Genomic DNA, 16,695 nt, shown 5'->3' on the forward strand with positions numbered 1-16,695 from the left:
ATGAAATCACTAGTCAAGGATGTGAAGATAGGGGACACAAGCCCTCTGAAAGTGGCAGAGTGGATTTAAAAAGCGCTGGAGACATAAAAAGAGCTAGAAAACTGCCAAGAGGAGGCCTATTAATCAAATGCAAAAGCAAGGAACAAATGGGAAAACTATTAAAGATTAAAATGCTAGGAAAACTGAAAGTGAGCTGCCAACTGCCTAAGTATCTGACAGAGACAAGAGAAGTTGTATATCTATCAAAATGACTGAAGAGGAAGTAAAACAAGGCATAGGGGATGATAAGGTACTATGTGTTGAGTGGCTAGGAGGGGAAAGAAAGCCATCCACAGCTGTGCTAGCTGCATTAAAGGAGAAACCCTCCCAGATAGGATATCAGATTTTTCAGACAAATCCATATATCCCACCCCTGGTCAGGTGCTACAGATGCCAAAGGTTTGGACATATGGCAAATGTATGAAAAGGGAAAATTAGATGCAGTAAATGTGGAGGGGAGCACTCCTATAACAATTGTGTGGAAAAGTCAGAATTAAAGCTTAACAACTGTGAAGGAAAGTGCAGTGCAGCATATGGAGTCTGCACAACTGCAAAGCAAATGAGAGAAATACAAAAAAAGATAGTTAAAATGTCCTATCATATGCAGATGTTACTGGAAGACAATCTAAGACCGGAAGAGGAAAGGAAACTCAGTAAGGAGAAAGAGATAAACACACAACAGAATAAATCAAATGATATAATGAGTAATACAGGGAAAACAGAAGATGTATTATGTATAGCCAGAGATCAAAGTAATACATTGCACATCAGACAGGGAAAAAACAAAGCAAATTAAAATTATAGTTAAAGCAGCAGAAAAGTACCTACATGTTAGCAACTTATCAGTAGAATGACTTCATGCTGTTTTAAGTGAAGGAAATACTGAAGGATAAATAGAATGGTATGGTACTATTTACTGTTGAAATGCTCAGAGCCTAATAGCACATGGACAGGAACTAAAGAAAAATATCCTTGATAAGGCTACTAAACCTGGTATCATTTGCATACAAGAAACAGGGTTAATAGGAAAACTAAATTTCAGAATCCTGGGATATGGCAACTATAGGCAAAACAGAGAAGTGGGAAGATGATGAGTATATACATTCATTAAGGAAAACCTAAATTATCTTGAAATTGAGGTTAAGAAACTAAATATAAAGTATAATACTATCGAGATCCCAATGCAAAATAAATCTGCATCTTTGAGAAAACCAGGGATTAAGGATTTGACAGAGATAGCTGAAGATGCAACAGGTCCATATATTATATGTGGATATCTAAACTGCCATAACATATTGTGGGGATGTGGAAAAAATGATAAGAACAGCAAATGTCTAGAACAATTCATTGATGAAAATAATTAATTCACCGAGTGATGGTACACCCACTAAGTTTAATGCAGTCAGTGGAAATCTCTCCCATCTAGACCTGGGAATTGTGTCCCCAATGCAGCTGGAAAGTCAACAAAGAGGAAGGAATGGGAAGTGATCACTTCTCTGTACTTATAGTATATCACAGTAAAGGCAATGTTGAGGATGGAGGAAGGCCCCTGACTTGGAATATTTAAAAAAAAGCAAACTGGGATCTGTTTAAAAACAAAGTAGTGAAAATATTAATGAACAATGTATAAGTGATGACCCTGCAGAGTCTGGTAGCCATAAGGGAATCATGATGGCTGCAAAGTTAGCTATACCTAAGATATCAAGTCAACCTAAAGGTAGAAACAATGTACCATGAGGGAATGAGGAGTGTAAAAAGCAATTAAAGAAAGGAACAAGGCATATAAGAAAGAGAAAAATACAATGAATTGTGTGGACTTAATGAAATCTAAAAGAAACAGGGCAAGTGCACAAAGGTTATTAAAAAGGGGAAAAAAAGAAAACTGGAGAGAGTTCTGTGAGAAAAATGCCACCCACCTGTCTCAACAGCTGGGGGAACTTGATGGGGCCAGTGGTGAAAGGGAGACAGTCCCAGCAGCAAGAGATGGAGACACTTGCAAAAGACAATAGGTAACTCCTCCTCCCAGGAGTCTCTGGGACCCATTGGCTACCTGAGGGAGAAGGGTGCTGATTGGCCAGCATTCCCAAGGTCCGAGAATTTAATCTGGTGCAGTGGCCATGTGGAGCCTCTTTCAGTTCCATTCCAGCAGCCCCACCTGATCTAGGAATGAGAATCCAGCCAGAGAGATGCTGCAGGTCTAGCAAATCACCTGTCTGGGGGGTCAGGAAGCATTTTTTTTCTCCCATGAACCTATTCGCAGAAGACCAGGGAGTTTTTTGCTTTCCTTGTAGCACTTTCCTCCCCAGTAAGTTAAGTAGGGATGTGCTCAGTATCTACTTGAGATACTGGGGTTGAGCTGTTTATTCGTTGCAACTTGCGGCCAGTTTCCCGTGTGGTTAAAGGAATAAAATGAATGTTCTCAGAGGTAAAAGACCTGGGATTATGGTGGTGGCCCTTGGGCTCATGGGATAGGGTGAGACCTTGTGGCCTTTGCAAGCCATGGTCAGATCTTTTGGCCCTCGTGGTCTAAAGTCCTCACCCTTCTGCACCCTCTGTCCCACATTGTGTGTGTGTGAGGGGGAGGGTGCTAGGACTCACAGAAAGCTGAGTTCTGGTGGGGTAGGCTGGGGAAAGCCTATCCCGAGTTATGGATTATATGGTAAGGAGTCCTGTAACCCCTGCATTTGAACAAATGAAATGCCTGCTATAGGAGAGTATGGGTGATGCGCAGGTAGTGCCCCGCCCCTGTGTTAAAGTTTAATAAAAGCTGCAGTTTGCCACTTAATTCTATGCATGTGTCTGTCATAATTTTGCCACTGTGTTCGCATCAATAATAATGATTCTAAAACATCAGAGGTATATAGGCAGATTACGATAATGAATGGAATACCAAGTATGAGCAGTTCTATAACAGGCCTCATTGTAGAAGGCTAAGGGATAAAAAGCTCTAATGAAGAAAAAGTGGAAGTCCTAGGCAGAAATATTCCACAACATTAGTTGTGGTGAAAATCAGATTATAGAAATCCATGTGAGAGGAAAAAAATTCATTGAAGAGCCTCATGAGCACTCGAGGAGGTGTCAGGAAGATGAGGACCCAATATTAAATGAGGAAACTTTAAAGAGCTGTAGCTAAAAGCAAAAACTCTGCACCAGGCAAGGATGGCATATGCAATGAAATGCTAAAACATCCAAATGAAGTGAATTTGAAAATACTGCTAAAACTGTACAACAATATGTGGGGGGAAGCTACCAGTGGAGTGGAAACATGTTTGTAGTTGCAGTGTGAAAACCAAGTAAACTGCGAACAAGACTTGATGCATACAGGCCAATTGCCCTTACATCATGTATGGATAAAGCCCTGGAGAGAATGGTGTCTAAAAGATTAACAACATATTTACAGAGAAATGGATTTATAGATAATGTGCAAATTGGGCTCAGGAGGGGAACGAGTACAGTTGATCATATAGTAATATCAGAAACAGAAGCACAAAATGTTTGAGAAATAATTAATACAAGATGGTAGCTTTCCTGGATATGGAAGCAACATATAATACATTATGGAGAAAGGGCTTATTGCATAAAATAGCACCCCAGGCACAAACAAAAGAATATGTAAGTGGATAAAGGATTTCTTAAGTAAAAGAACTATGCAGATTAGAATGGAGAAAGCTTCTCTGGCATATATACAATCACAAATGGCACTCCACAGGGGAGTGTCATCATCCCTACCCTATTCAACATAATGATAAACCATCTCCCAGACAGGATGAGTTCAGGAACAAGCATTCCCTTGCTTGTAGATTTCTGCACCATATGGGTAAAAACAAAAATAGCTGAGAAGCAAATCAATGAAATACTTAGGAAAAGTGTGGAAGGGAGCAATGCGGGGCTTTAAATGTTCAATTCGCAAAACTAAAGGAATGATATTCACTAAAAAGGAATATTAAAAAAGGTTGTAAGCTGTCTCTATAAGGACAGAAAATAGGTGTAGTTAAAACTATGAATTCCTGGGTGTGCCATTTAATAGCAAGCTAACATGGAAATATTGTTGATAAAGGTGCTGGTAAAGTCACACAGGTCTGGAACCCAGAGTTGTACAGCTATTAGGTATTTGACAGCACCAGGCTGCCACTCAGCAGTTATAAGTACATTTGCTGCCACTTCCTGTGACCCACTCTGGACACAGACCTTGGGGATATTCTACCTCAAAGGTTTGACAGACAGCAGCCCTATGGCACCTGATTGGCTCCCCACACTATATAAACTCAATGGGCATTCTAGGAAGTGTCCAGGTAATAGTGTGGATCTTCTGTAGCTGCTTCTTGCTCTTGAATTCTTGGCTTGATTTGGACTTTGCCTTCCGACTCAGACCCTGGTATTGACCCTGGCCTGAACCTAGGGTTGCCAACTCTCTGATTGCAGAAAACGGAACACCCTTGCCCTGCCCTGAGGCCCGCCCCTGCCCCACCCATTCTCCAAGGCCCTGCCCCTGCTCACTCCATCTCCCCTCCCTCCCTTGCTCTCCCCAACCTTTGCTCGCTCACTCACTCATTTTCACCGGGCTGGGGCAAGGGGGTTGAGGTGCAGAAGGGGCTGCGGGCTGGGATGGGGGTTAGGGTGCAGGAAGGGGTATGGGGTGCAGGCTCTGGGAGGGAGTTTTGGTGCAGGAGGGGGCTCAGGGCTGGGGCTGGAGGTTGGGGTGTGGGAGGGGGTGAAGGATCCGGCTGGGAGTATGGGCTCTGGGATGGGGCCAGAGATGAGAGGTTTGGGGTGCAGGAGGGGGCTCTGGGCTGGGAATGAGGGGTTTGGGGTCCAGGAAGGGGCTCCAGGCTGGGGCAGGGGGTTGGGATGTGGGAGGGGGTGTGGGGTGTGGGCTCTAGGAGGGAGTTTGGGTGCAGGAGCGGACTCAGGGCTGGGGCAGGGGTTGGGGCGCAGGAGGGGGTGAAGGCTCCAGCTGGGGGTTCGGGCTCTAGGGTGGGGCTGGGGGAGTTTGGGGTGCAGGAAGGGGCTCCAGGCTGGGGGATGGGAATGAGGGGTTTGGAATGCGGGAGGGGGTGCGGGGTGTGGGTTCTGGGGAGCACTTACCTTAGGTGGCTCCCGGAAGCGGCCGGCATGTCCCTGCGGCCCCTAGGCGGAGGCGCGTCCAGACAGCTCTATGCGCTGCCTGCACTTGCAGGCCCCACCCCCGCAGCTCCCATTGGCCTCGGTTCCCGGCCAATGGGAGCTGCAGAGCCGGTGCTCTGGGCCTTTGTAGCAGTTTAAAGTTCAGACCTAAGTGCTAAATTTTGTCAAAATGTTTTGAAAAATCTGCAAGGCAGGCCACTATTTTTCATTGGCAAGTATCTTGGATTTGTTTACTGCTGTGTTTTAGAGTTTAAATAATTATATTATCTAGCCACATGATTTCTTCAGCTTGAGTTTATGGGATTTCCTTCAGTTTTTATGTTTACATTAGTTTGCCTAATAGAGTTTGGTACACTATATTCCAAGTGGTTTTATGAGAATGTCAGTTTGCTTTTAGCTTTTCAAGTTGGATTTCTTCTGGGGTTTTGTTTGTTTGTTTTGTTTTTGTTTTTTTGAAGTTTCTATCCAGATTTTACTATTCTGGATTCCTAGATTTTGTTTATATTTATTGGGTTTGAAATTTTTTTGTATATAATTTATTACCTGATATAATTTTTTTCTAGGTTTGTCTGGTATTTGTTTCTATTGAGTTTTTTGGTTTGTGTCAGTTTCTTATTCAGATAATTCATATAACTGATTTGAAATTTCTCAGTTTCATGCTGAACATTGCATAGATTTTCTGTGTATTTTTGACTGGGTGAGTCCTTTACTTTGCTGTGGTTTTTTGACAGTCCTAGTTAAAGAACTTTTCTTGTTTTCTCCCTCTTTCTGAGCAACAGTTCTGGATCTGGTTGTGAGCGGTGGGATTGCTTTGTGATACTGTTCAGGGGTTTGTGGGTTTTTTTTTTTTTTTTTTTTTTTAGTGGCTTGAAGTCCATGTCTGTGCAGGGATGTATCTGTCTGGAGTTCTAGGGATGGCACTGTCAGCGTCCCTTCATAATTCTCCTGTGTCCCCATAAAAGCTTCTTTGGGGGTCTATGCAGGTTGGGTGGCGCTGGAGAGGTTGGCAGCACTGGCAGAGTCTGTCAGAGAAGGAACTTCTCTGAATTTGATCTCTGCCTGCTTTGCCATGTGGGACGTGAGGTGGGCCTGGCCACCCTGAGGCCCCTGCCCTGTGGCATGGGCAAAGCATTAGGCTGGTGCCTTGCTCGGTAGAAGGCGCGGACGCTGGGCCCCTTCCTTCCCCTGCTCTGTGCGGGGGCGGGCCCCAGCCCTCGGAGGCCCGTCGCCTTGTGCAGGGGGCGGGGTGCTGAAGCCGCTGGTCTTGTGCTGGGGGCGGTGCCCCCGCAGGCCAGTTCCTGGTTGAGCGGCGGCACAGGCGGGCAGCATGCTGAGGCGGCCGGGGCCCGGACTGGGCTCAGCGCGGCTCCCGCTGCTCCTGTGCTGGCTGCGACTCTGCCTGGCCGGCAGCGCGGCGGCCCCACACCTGGTGGTGGTGCTGGCCGATGACCTGGGCTGGCACGACGTGGGCTGGCACGACTCCCTCATCCGCACCCCGCAGCTGGATGCGCTGGGGGCGGGCGGGGTGCGGCTGGAGCGCTACTACACGCAGCCCCTGTGCACCCCGTCCCGCAGCCAGTTGCTCACCGGCAGGTATCAGGTAGGGCAGCAAACCCGGTCCCAGCGCCGCCTGGGCAGCCCCCAAGCCTAGCGGGGTTCCGGGGGTGGGCAGGGACTCCCCTGAGTTGGCGGCGTGTGGCACTGGCTTGTCCCTCAGCTACCTTGGCGGGAGGGCCCCGCATTGGGACGCGAGCAAGGGCGGGGCGTGTGAGCCTCTCCCGACCCCTCTAAGACCTCCCCAGTCTCAGCAGGGAGGCTGCAAGTCTGTACAAAGTTGTTACCGAGGGCCTGGTGCTGCTGCTGCCCCCGACTGGCAGTGTGTGGTGCCTTCCCCCGCCCCAACCAAGGGTGACACTTTGAAAAGCTCCTAAGCCCCATTGATTGTAGGGCTACCTTGTTAAAGGTATTTAGGCAGCTGAAGATGCAGGGAGGCACCTCATGGGGGTTTTGAAAGGCCCAAATGACTTTTAGACAATGGGATTTAGGCTCCTGAAAAATATACCCCGAGTTCTCTGAATACATTAGCTAAACCCAACAGAACTAATGGAAATTATTATTTTTTTAGAGCCATGTACAGAGGAAGAAAGCCCAAATTCTTGTGAGGGTCTGTTATCTTTTAGTAAAGATGACAGCGTATAGTGACAGATCATATAGACTCGTTTGGGTGGGAGAGCCCTCTAGTGGGGTCTTGTAGTGTCTTCCTCTGCATGGTGGCAGGATTGTATTATAGTAGACCAGGATGGGCAATAATTTTCGCAGGGGGGCCGCTCCACGAATTTTGGTAAGTCGTCATGGGCCGCACATTTCTACTATATTAATAGAAAGAGTGCAGGGTCTGGGAGGGAGTTTGTGTGTAGGAGGGAGCTTCGGGCTGGTGCAGAGTGTTGGGGTGCAGGAGAGGGTGAGGGGTGTGGGCTCTGGGAGGGAGTTTGGTACAGGAGGAGGCTCCGGGCTGGGACAGGGGATTGGGGTGCAGGAGGGGTTGCAGGGTCTGGGAGGAAGTTAGGGTGCAGGAGGGAGCTCCGGGCTGGTGCAGAGTGTTGGGGTGCAGGAGAGGGTGAGGGGTGCAGGGTCTGGGAGGGTGTTTGGGTGCAGGAGGGGGTTCTGACCTGGGGCAGTGGGTTGGGGTGCGAGAGGGGATGCGAGGTGCAGGCTCTGGACGGGAGGCACTTACCACAGGTGGCTCCCAGTCGACGGTGCAGCAGGGCTCAGGCAGGCTGCAGTCGGCAGCTGCACCGCCGACTGGGAGCGTCTCTCTGCGGCGTGCCCACTGGGGGGAGGGGGGCAGTGGGTCTCGGTGCGCTGCCTGCCCCCTCAGCTCCCATTGGTCGGTTTGCGGCCAATGGGAGCGGTGAGGACGGTGCTGGGGGCAGAGGAAGCGCGTGGAGCCACCTCTCCCCCCCACCCGAGGCATGCAGAGGCGTGCCAGCAGCAGCCGGCCACTTCCGGGAGCGGTGTGGGGCCACAGCAGGCAGGTGTGGGCCTTATCATTTTCATGCATGTATTGGAGTAAGGAAGAGCTGACACCTGTATTTATTTATCTGAAGTTTGGACAAAAGTATAATGTCTTCAGGCACAAACATCCTAGTGACCAAAAGTCACTTATTTGGATCTTCAGTTTCTTACATGAAAATTCTTGGTGGTGTATTCAGTCCAGTTCCTCATGAATAGGTGAGCATGTCATGAAGGACACCACTAAAATTAGAGCCTCTATAGTAGTCCAAATGGAGAGGTTAACAATTGAACCAGCATGGGGAAGAAATGTCTCACCATGGAATCACTCTCTCCAAATGTATGCGGTGGTGTAGCCATTTTGGTCCCATGATATTACAGAGCCAAGGTGGGTGAGGTAATATCTTTTATTTGACCAACTTCAGTTGGTGAGAGATAAGCTTTCAAGCTTATACAGAGCTCTTCTTCAGTTCCGAGAAATGTTTCAATATTGTAATGAGTAAGTTGAGAGAAGGAAGAACTATAGAACTCTGCTAGCTACAGAATGTAATTGATTTTAAAAAATAAAGTTGAGAATCTGTGAAAAAATGATAGTGATATATATTACACTTTAGCTGTGAACCTCAAGCATGTAAAATAAGGTTCAATTTTTTTTAAAGACAGTTTTAGCAAAATTGGAGCACAATTTCCAGGTTTTTTTCAGCCAAGTATCAAGTTTGTAAACACGGTTAAGTTTTCTCTCTTTAGATTACAAATGAGGCTCAAAGATCTGACTTCTAAAGTTCTCCAATGGTAGATCAATTAGTAAGAAAATTATTGATTTTAAACATTCTTAGAATTTTAATCTTTTGAGTTGATTATAGACTTAGACTGAGTGTAGACTAGTAAATATATTACTTAAAATGATTATAGCTGAAATCCTTCCCCTATTGAAGCCAATGGAAGTTTCATAATTGACTTCCAGTATGGCTGGGATTTTACCCTATATGCTGTGGAATAGTCTGGCTATTCTAAAATGTCACTGTGACATTCTGTACTTTGGGGGAGCACCCTGTAACCCCCATATTCGTCATTTATATATGATTGTGATCTTGCATATAAAGCATGCCTTGTAAGATATCAGGGGAAAGGTTATGATCTGCTGAAAGTCATTTCTCTATCCATATATGTAAATCATTAACACATATGAAGTTATGAGAATTATGTTGTATGGTTGTCACTAAAACATACTGTAAGTTGGGGATTCAGACAGATATTAGCTCCCCAGAGGCAACAGCAAGGAAAGTAACCGACCACTCAGGTGGGGTGTGAAACAATTCATCAACAGCCATTGTCCAGCAAGGGAGTTACAATTCAATGACTCGGCTGCATGAGGCGACACCAGGGGAATTGCTCAACCTTGCCTGGAGACTCAGGGCACGTCTTCACTGGCAATGCATGTTTAATGTGGCTTGTGTAGTCACGGCATAGCGTTGGGAGAGAGCTCTCCCAGCGCTCTAAAACACCCACCTCCATGAGGGGAATAGCTACCAGTGCTGGGAGTGCGGCTAAATTGGCACTTTATAGCACTGAAACTTGCAGCGCTCAGGGGTGTGTTTTTTCACACCCCTGAGCGAGAAAGTTGTAGCACTGTAAAGTGCCAGTGTAGACAAGCCCTCAGCAATGCCCACCCAGACATCCCTGGACTTTTGTTTTCCAAGCACATGGACTGAGGGTATAAAACAGACACAGTGGCCACATGCTGGGCCTTTCTCCTTCACCCACCTATGCTTCAAGCAACAAGGACACTCTGAAGACTCCAGCTGAGGGGACTGGCCCAGATTTCAAGGGTGAAATCTGTATATTAAGGACTGCAATATCCAGTGGGGTGAGAAAAACTGCTTAGTCTAGTTGTTGGCCAGTCTAATAGGGTTGAGAGTTTAGACTGCGTGCTTATATATATATATATTTTTTGGCAACTAACTCTGACTTTTTGCTATCAATTAATATCACTTAAAATCTACCTTTTATAGTCAATACATTTGTTTAACTGTTTAGCTTTACGAGTGAGTTTGTATGAAGAGTGGGGCGAATCTGCTCAGGTTTTGCAAAGGCTGGTGTATATCCATTTTCCATTGATGAAGTGGTGAATCAATTAATAAATCTGCACTGCCCATCTTGAGCAGTGCAAGATGGTATATTCCTGAGGTACAGTCAGTGGTGAGCTGGAGCCGGTTCCCACAGGTTCGCGGGAACCGGTTGTTAAATTTAGAAGCCCTTTTAGCACCGGTTGTCCCGGTTCTAAAAGAGCTTTTAAATTTAACAAAATCTCTGGCAGCTCCAGCTCACCTAGCTCCGCCTCCTCCCCTGACGCTCCCCCCGGCTTCTCCTCCCCCTCCCCTGCTTCCCGCGAATCAGCCGATTCACGGGAAGCAGGGCTTCCTGCAGGTGAGCTGGAGCTGGGGCGGGGAGGGCTCCAGGCGCCGCCCAGCCCGGCTCCGGCCGCGCGGCACTGCCCGGCTCTGGCCCAGCCCCGACCCTGGGCCCTGGCCCCAACTCCAGCTGCGCGGCGCTGCCCAACCCCGGGCCTGGCCGCGCAGCTCCGGGCCGGGCCCCGACTCCAGCTGTGCTGTGTGACTCCGGCCCAGGCTGGGCCCCGACTCCGGGCCCCAGCCCAACTCCAGCCGTGTGGTGCGGCTCCGGCCCGGGCCCGGCCCCGGCGGGGGTAAGAGGCCGGGGTCAGGGGGGTTGGATAAGGCGGGGACAGGGAGCGGGGGGTGGGGAGGGTTGGATGGGGCAGAGGTTCTTGGGGGACGGTCAGGGGATGGGGAAGGGGGGGGTTGGGTAGGCGCCACGTGGGAGTTCCGGGGGTCTGTCGGGGTGGTGGTGAATGGGGCAGTCAGGGGACAGGGAGCAGGGCGAGTTGGGTAGGGGATGGGGTACTGGGGGGCAGTTAGGGTTGGGGGTCTCGGGAAGGAGTGGTCAGGGGACAAGGAGGGGGGGGTTATGGGTTGCGGTTTCTGAGGGGGGCAATCGGGGGCAGGACATGGGTGGGGGGTCTACTCACCGGGCGGTTCCCTACCGGGTCTTTGGTGGCGGGTCCTTCAGCCGCCGGAGCCGTGCTGCCGAAGCCCCGGTAGGGAACCGGTTCCTAAGATTTTGGCAACTCATCACTGGGTACAGTGCTGGGAGCTGGGGGGATTTGGCTCTGGTGCCTTTCTCTGTGTGATTCATGAGTGGCTCTGGGAGCATTCATGCAATATAGCTGGGTGTTGGGTCTCCACATGCTGTTGTGCTGAGTGATCACAGCGCCTGGAGGGGTTTGCTTCTGGTCACTAGCAAGGCATTGTGAGAGACAGCCCAGGCTGGAGAGAGTTCAGGGGTCACAGCGCTCCCATAGTCCCAGGCTGCATCCCGGGGATCCCGTCACAGTGACCATACTGAGTTTTTGGTTGGCTAAATAAACATATGCTTTCTTTACTAATGATGGCTGGTCATGGTACAATTGTAAGCCAACAAGTAGTACAAAAATTTTATAGTCCCTTCGGAAGAAAGCAGGGGGGGGTTTATGTGATACCTGTGCGTGCAATCTGTAAAGTACTTCCAGAGTCTTCTAGTAAATGCTTTATGTAAGGTGGAATTGCGAGACTCCAGACTCATTTTATGTGTATATTTTAAAATATTGATACAGTGCTTTCATTGCATACATTGCCATCATGCTATAACTAATACCTGCATTGGGTTTATTTTTCCAAGATCCATACAGGTTTACAACACCAAATAATTTGGCCTTGCCAGCCCAGCTGTGTCCCGTTGAATGAGAAACTCCTGCCTGAACTGCTGAAGGAAGCAGGATATGTTACCCACATGGTAGGGAAGTGGCATCTAGGCATGTACAAAAAAGAGTGCCTTCCAACCCGCAGAGGATTTGATACTTATTTTGGTAATGGCCAGATTTACTACTTTTTTTTTTTTTTTTTTTTTAGTACTTTTACTAACCATATTGAAAGGGGAAATATTTTTTAACAACAACAAATTCAGAATTAACATATAGCCAGTAAAACAGTGTTTTAGCTGTTGTTTCAGCACATGATACCAAAATACAGTTCTCTAATTTGGCAGACTACACTTGATAGATAAATGTTGATATCCAAAAGCCTATTGCTGAAAATGGTCTGATTTTTAAATCCACGGAAGCAAATATATTTATATTTTAAGCTCCACATTTAACTTGTCCCATTGTACTCAGTTACTCCACATGTTGCATGAGTGTGCTCTTAGAGGAAGCTTTAAACTGAATTTTTCATGTGTCTAGGTTTAGGTCAGACTTCTAACATTACTGTAGTTTGTGTATTGCTTTTTTAATAGCAGTGTCTTAACTAGAAAAAGCAATAGGCATTTTACCAGACTTGGTATATTTTCTAAATACAATATATATTTCTTGAATTCATTAGGCACTCAGATACTACCATGATCAAGGTGTTACAAGAACCTAGATAAAATTACATTTATAAAAAACTGTTAAAGGAACTTTAAAGTTGCAAAGTTAAGCACTCAAAACTTAGGCACTGCCAAAATTTGGTTACCCGTGTAACTTTAATTTGGCCCAGTTATGAGTATGCATTACAATACAGTCTTTAATTTCATGAGCATATACTGTTTTTTCACAGGACCCCTGCCTCATTAAGTGACTGGTTAGTTATTAAATGTTTCCTTTTTATCTTCCACATTTCATATGTGACTCCAGGCCTTAATGTATGCCATCCAAACACTGCACTGAATACAAAACTATTTACTTTCTCCTGGGCTTTCTGTGATGCTCTCACCAAAGTATCTGAGTGCTTCATGAACATTAATGAATTTATCTTCACAACACCTCATGTCACGTTACCTGTGAGGTGGGGATAATACTGCCTCATTTTACAGCTAGGGACCTGAGGCACAGAGATTAACACCAAAATTGTTAAGTGTCTAATAATTTTGGGTGCTCATGAGAGGGAGGTAATTTATTTTTCAGAGCTCTTAGCTCTTTATATGTTAAAACCATTAGTCCAATTGCGCTGTGAAGGTTCAATGCTTCTGCAAATCTGGCCCCATCTGTCTCAGACTGAGCATTGAGAGAAACTGTCAGCTAGTGGTCCAAAATCACTAGATGCTCTTAAATTGTGGTTTTTTTTTTTTTTTTTTTATTTCTTGTTTTCAAGAGCATATTTTTGATGTTTCCTTTAGAAAGCCCTTCCATGTCTTTCTTTGACATCCTCTGCATCTGTGGAGTTTTCACATAAACAATATGGTATAGTTGGAAGTTGTTTGGCTAGACCTTTAGTTGTTTGGTTTGTGGTGGGGGTTCATTAGGTTTTTAGATGGAGTGGGTTAGCAGAAGAAATGTTTTTGGTCAAAGTTCTGGATTTTGAAACTGAATCTGCCCCCACACTGAGCCTAAATTTAGTTGCCTTCAGGGTATGCTTTGCAACATTCCCCTGTTATTCTGGAGAATTTTTGGGTGGTAAAGTTAGGGTTGATTTAGGGATGAGGTTGCAAAGGGTTTTTGAGGCAATTTCATTGCTTTCAGTCAATAGGAGTTAAATCTGCGCAGTACCTTATAAGATTGGACCCTTGATGGAAGCAAAATTTGTAGGAGAGCCTTATTTTTGATTCTTAAGATCAGTAACTTATTCTGTAAAGAATGATTTGTTTCTTTCACCAGTTGGTGTCAGCAGCAGATCAGAAATCACCGCACAGTTCACATGGAAGGCATTCCTGTAATCTATCTGTTACCAATCTATAAATGTAAACAGTACGATAATTCCAGTGTTCATAGTATCTATTTAGATATAAGCATTCTGTACTAATAAATACAGTTTACAAAACCATAACTAAAAGTTATTCTAGTTAGCAACAGGCTCAGGACATGTGCATCATTTTAATGCTAGTATCTTTGATTTATATGCATGCCAATTTATATGTAAAGTTATTGAACTGCTCTTAAAATTTTTCTGGGTTTGTATAATTGATACGTAGAATTGGATTTTGTGCTTTATTTTCAAATAAATACAAGATGAGAAATATTAAGGAATGTTGGACTGATTAGCCTTGTTTTTTAAAAAAAGTGAAACTCTGAAAGAATAATTTTTTAAGTCACAAAGTTGAGTTTGCCACTCAACTCACTTTGTGCCCTTTGAAAGTCTCCTGATGTATTAGTTTATATATAGTAAATTATATGTTGGCTTGCTCACTTTGTCACCTTTTTCCTGTTCTAGGTTATCTTCTGGGAAGTGAAGATTATTATTCCCATGAACGTTGTGTGTTAATCAGTGCAAAGAATGCAACACGCTGTGCTCTTGATTTTCGAGATGGAGAAGAAGTTGCAGGTGGATTTGGAAACATGTATTCCACTAATGTATTTACGAAAAGAGCTGTAGATCTTATAGCCAACCATAAAACTGAGAAGGTACAGTAGACAGCTGTTGCTTTTTTGAGAACTTACTTTACAAGTGTTTTAATATTTTCATGCACTATTTGTTTATAAGACTTGAGCTTGCTTTGTAAACAATAGCTAATCAATCTCTAGATACAGGGCTACACTTAACTAAAAAGTTCAGCAAATAGAAATGGACAGTATTGCATTGACACTTGAATGTTCAAAGCCCTTATAGAGTAGAACCTCAGCGTTATGAACACCAGAGTTATGAACTGACCAGTTAACCTCATACCTCATTTGGAACTGGAAGTATGCAATCAGGCAGCAGCAGAGACAAAAAAAGGCAAATACAGTACCAGTACTGTGTTAAATGTAAACTACTAAAAAAATACAGGGAAAGTTTTTTTTTTTTTTTTTTTTTTTTTTTTTTTTAAAGATTTGACAAGGTAAGGAAACTGTTTCTGAGCTTGTTTCATTTAAATTAAGATGGTTAAAAGCAGCATTTTTCTTCTGCATAGTAAAGTTTCAAAGCTGTATTAAGTCAATGTTCAGTTGTAAACTTTTGAAAGAACAACCATAACGTTTTGTTCAGAGTTATGAACGTTTCAGAGTTACGAACAACTTCCATTTCTGAGGTATTTGTAACTTTGAGGTTCTACTGTATTGTATAACTTGGTGCACATAATAGTTGAAAAGACTTCTACAGGAGATACACAGTGTAGGATGGGGCTGGATGTGAATGAAGAAGATCTTAATCATTGCGCAGAAAAATAATTAACAATGTAGCTTTACTTCATATAAGGGACATTGTATAAATAATGTTCAAACTCACAAGCCAGGAATGTTTCCCTCATTAAAATCATCTTCCCTATTAAGATGCAGTGTGCTAAATGTAAAATATCTTAACCTATATTATAAAAAGAAGCAAAGTTGAAGTTCTTAATTTAAAGGTCCCAGAAAAAATCCAGAATCTCTTTCACTCCTCTAATATAAAGACCTTAAACTATGACAAACTTTTGTATTAAACACTGCAGTTCAGTTAATCCTCCACCCCCAAACTAACTTTTTTGTTGTTGTTAAAACTCACAACAAGATAATACAAATGGACTACCTTGCTTTGGACAAGAACACAAAGAATGCTAGTATGTGGGGCTAATTGACATATTTGTAACAAATGAATTATTTTGTTTTACTGCAATCTGACATATTACATTAATTTACAAATGTACATACAAAAAGGGAAACTGCTAAGTGAAGGCATGACAATTTTCAGAACTGAAATGTGTTTAAGACTGAATTTTTTGGCAGAACTTCAGCCAAAGCAGTTCAGCTGTTTTCAAGAATGAGTCTAGGGGGAAAATGTTTTGTTAGTACTAAAAAAACTATCTGGTGATTTTTCTTTGAGGAGTTCTCTTGGCCCAATACTTGAAATTTGGCAGAAGGGGTGGACTTTGTCAGGGAAGTGCCTTTTGTCATCTTTGTGAACATCCACCCAAATTTTGGCCAATTTATAAACCCTTGAAAAATTTCAGTTTACACATGCTCAGTAGAGACTTGCTAGAGCTTCGCAGCTACATTGAACAGAAGAGTCTGACTGCAGTAGGCATGCTCAAGCCTGGGTTGAGCAGGACGTTCCCTGCAATGGCAGTGGAGGCACCAGAACTAAGAATAGGGAGCCTGTCTTTCCTGTGTTCTCAATGATACCCCGCCCCACCTTGTTCCTGCCTGTTAGGGCCCAGGCAACATGGAAGAGGAAACTGCCTCATTCAGATGCAAAGGAGGGGACAAGAGCTGGGGAGGGGAGAGTAGATTGGAACTGGAGGCTGGCAAGGTGAATCGACTGGGATTGTCTGGGTGAGCAGACTAGAGCTAGGGAGGGAGATGGGGAGGAAGAGGAGTCTAGGAGCCTGTGTGTGTGTAGTGGGGTGGGGGGACTGAGATGGGATGAGGAGACTGGAACTGGCTGGAAATGAGACTGGGAACCAGTGGGGTGTAACTGGAGGCGGGGAGGTAGATATGACAAGGAGCCAGAGAGCAAAGGGAGAACTGGGACTGTTTGGGCAAGGAGACTGGGACAAGGATGCGAGGGGGAACACTGAGCTTGGATGAGGAGCTCTGGG

At 45.0% G+C, this 16,695-nt stretch overlaps 1 protein-coding gene across 1 annotated transcript in view; it reads left to right on the top strand.

Annotated features, from left to right (window-relative positions):
- The first annotated feature begins 6,479 nt into the window (after positions 1–6,479).
- Positions 6,480–16,695, top strand: part of ARSB (arylsulfatase B) — a 113,572-nt gene continuing 103,356 nt past the window's right edge. Inside the window, exons 1-3 of the mRNA XM_026649255.2 lie at positions 6,480–6,763; positions 11,911–12,097; positions 14,415–14,605. Coding sequence (XP_026505040.1) covers positions 6,491–6,763; positions 11,911–12,097; positions 14,415–14,605 — 651 coding nt within the window. The 5' untranslated portion in view covers positions 6,480–6,490. The remainder of the gene's footprint in view (positions 6,764–11,910; positions 12,098–14,414; positions 14,606–16,695) is intronic.

This window comes from Terrapene carolina, unplaced genomic scaffold (assembly GCF_002925995.2).
Source record: "Terrapene carolina triunguis isolate 2854851 unplaced genomic scaffold, T_m_triunguis-2.0 Scaffold69, whole genome shotgun sequence".
Lineage (NCBI taxonomy): Eukaryota > Metazoa > Chordata > Testudines > Emydidae > Terrapene > Terrapene triunguis.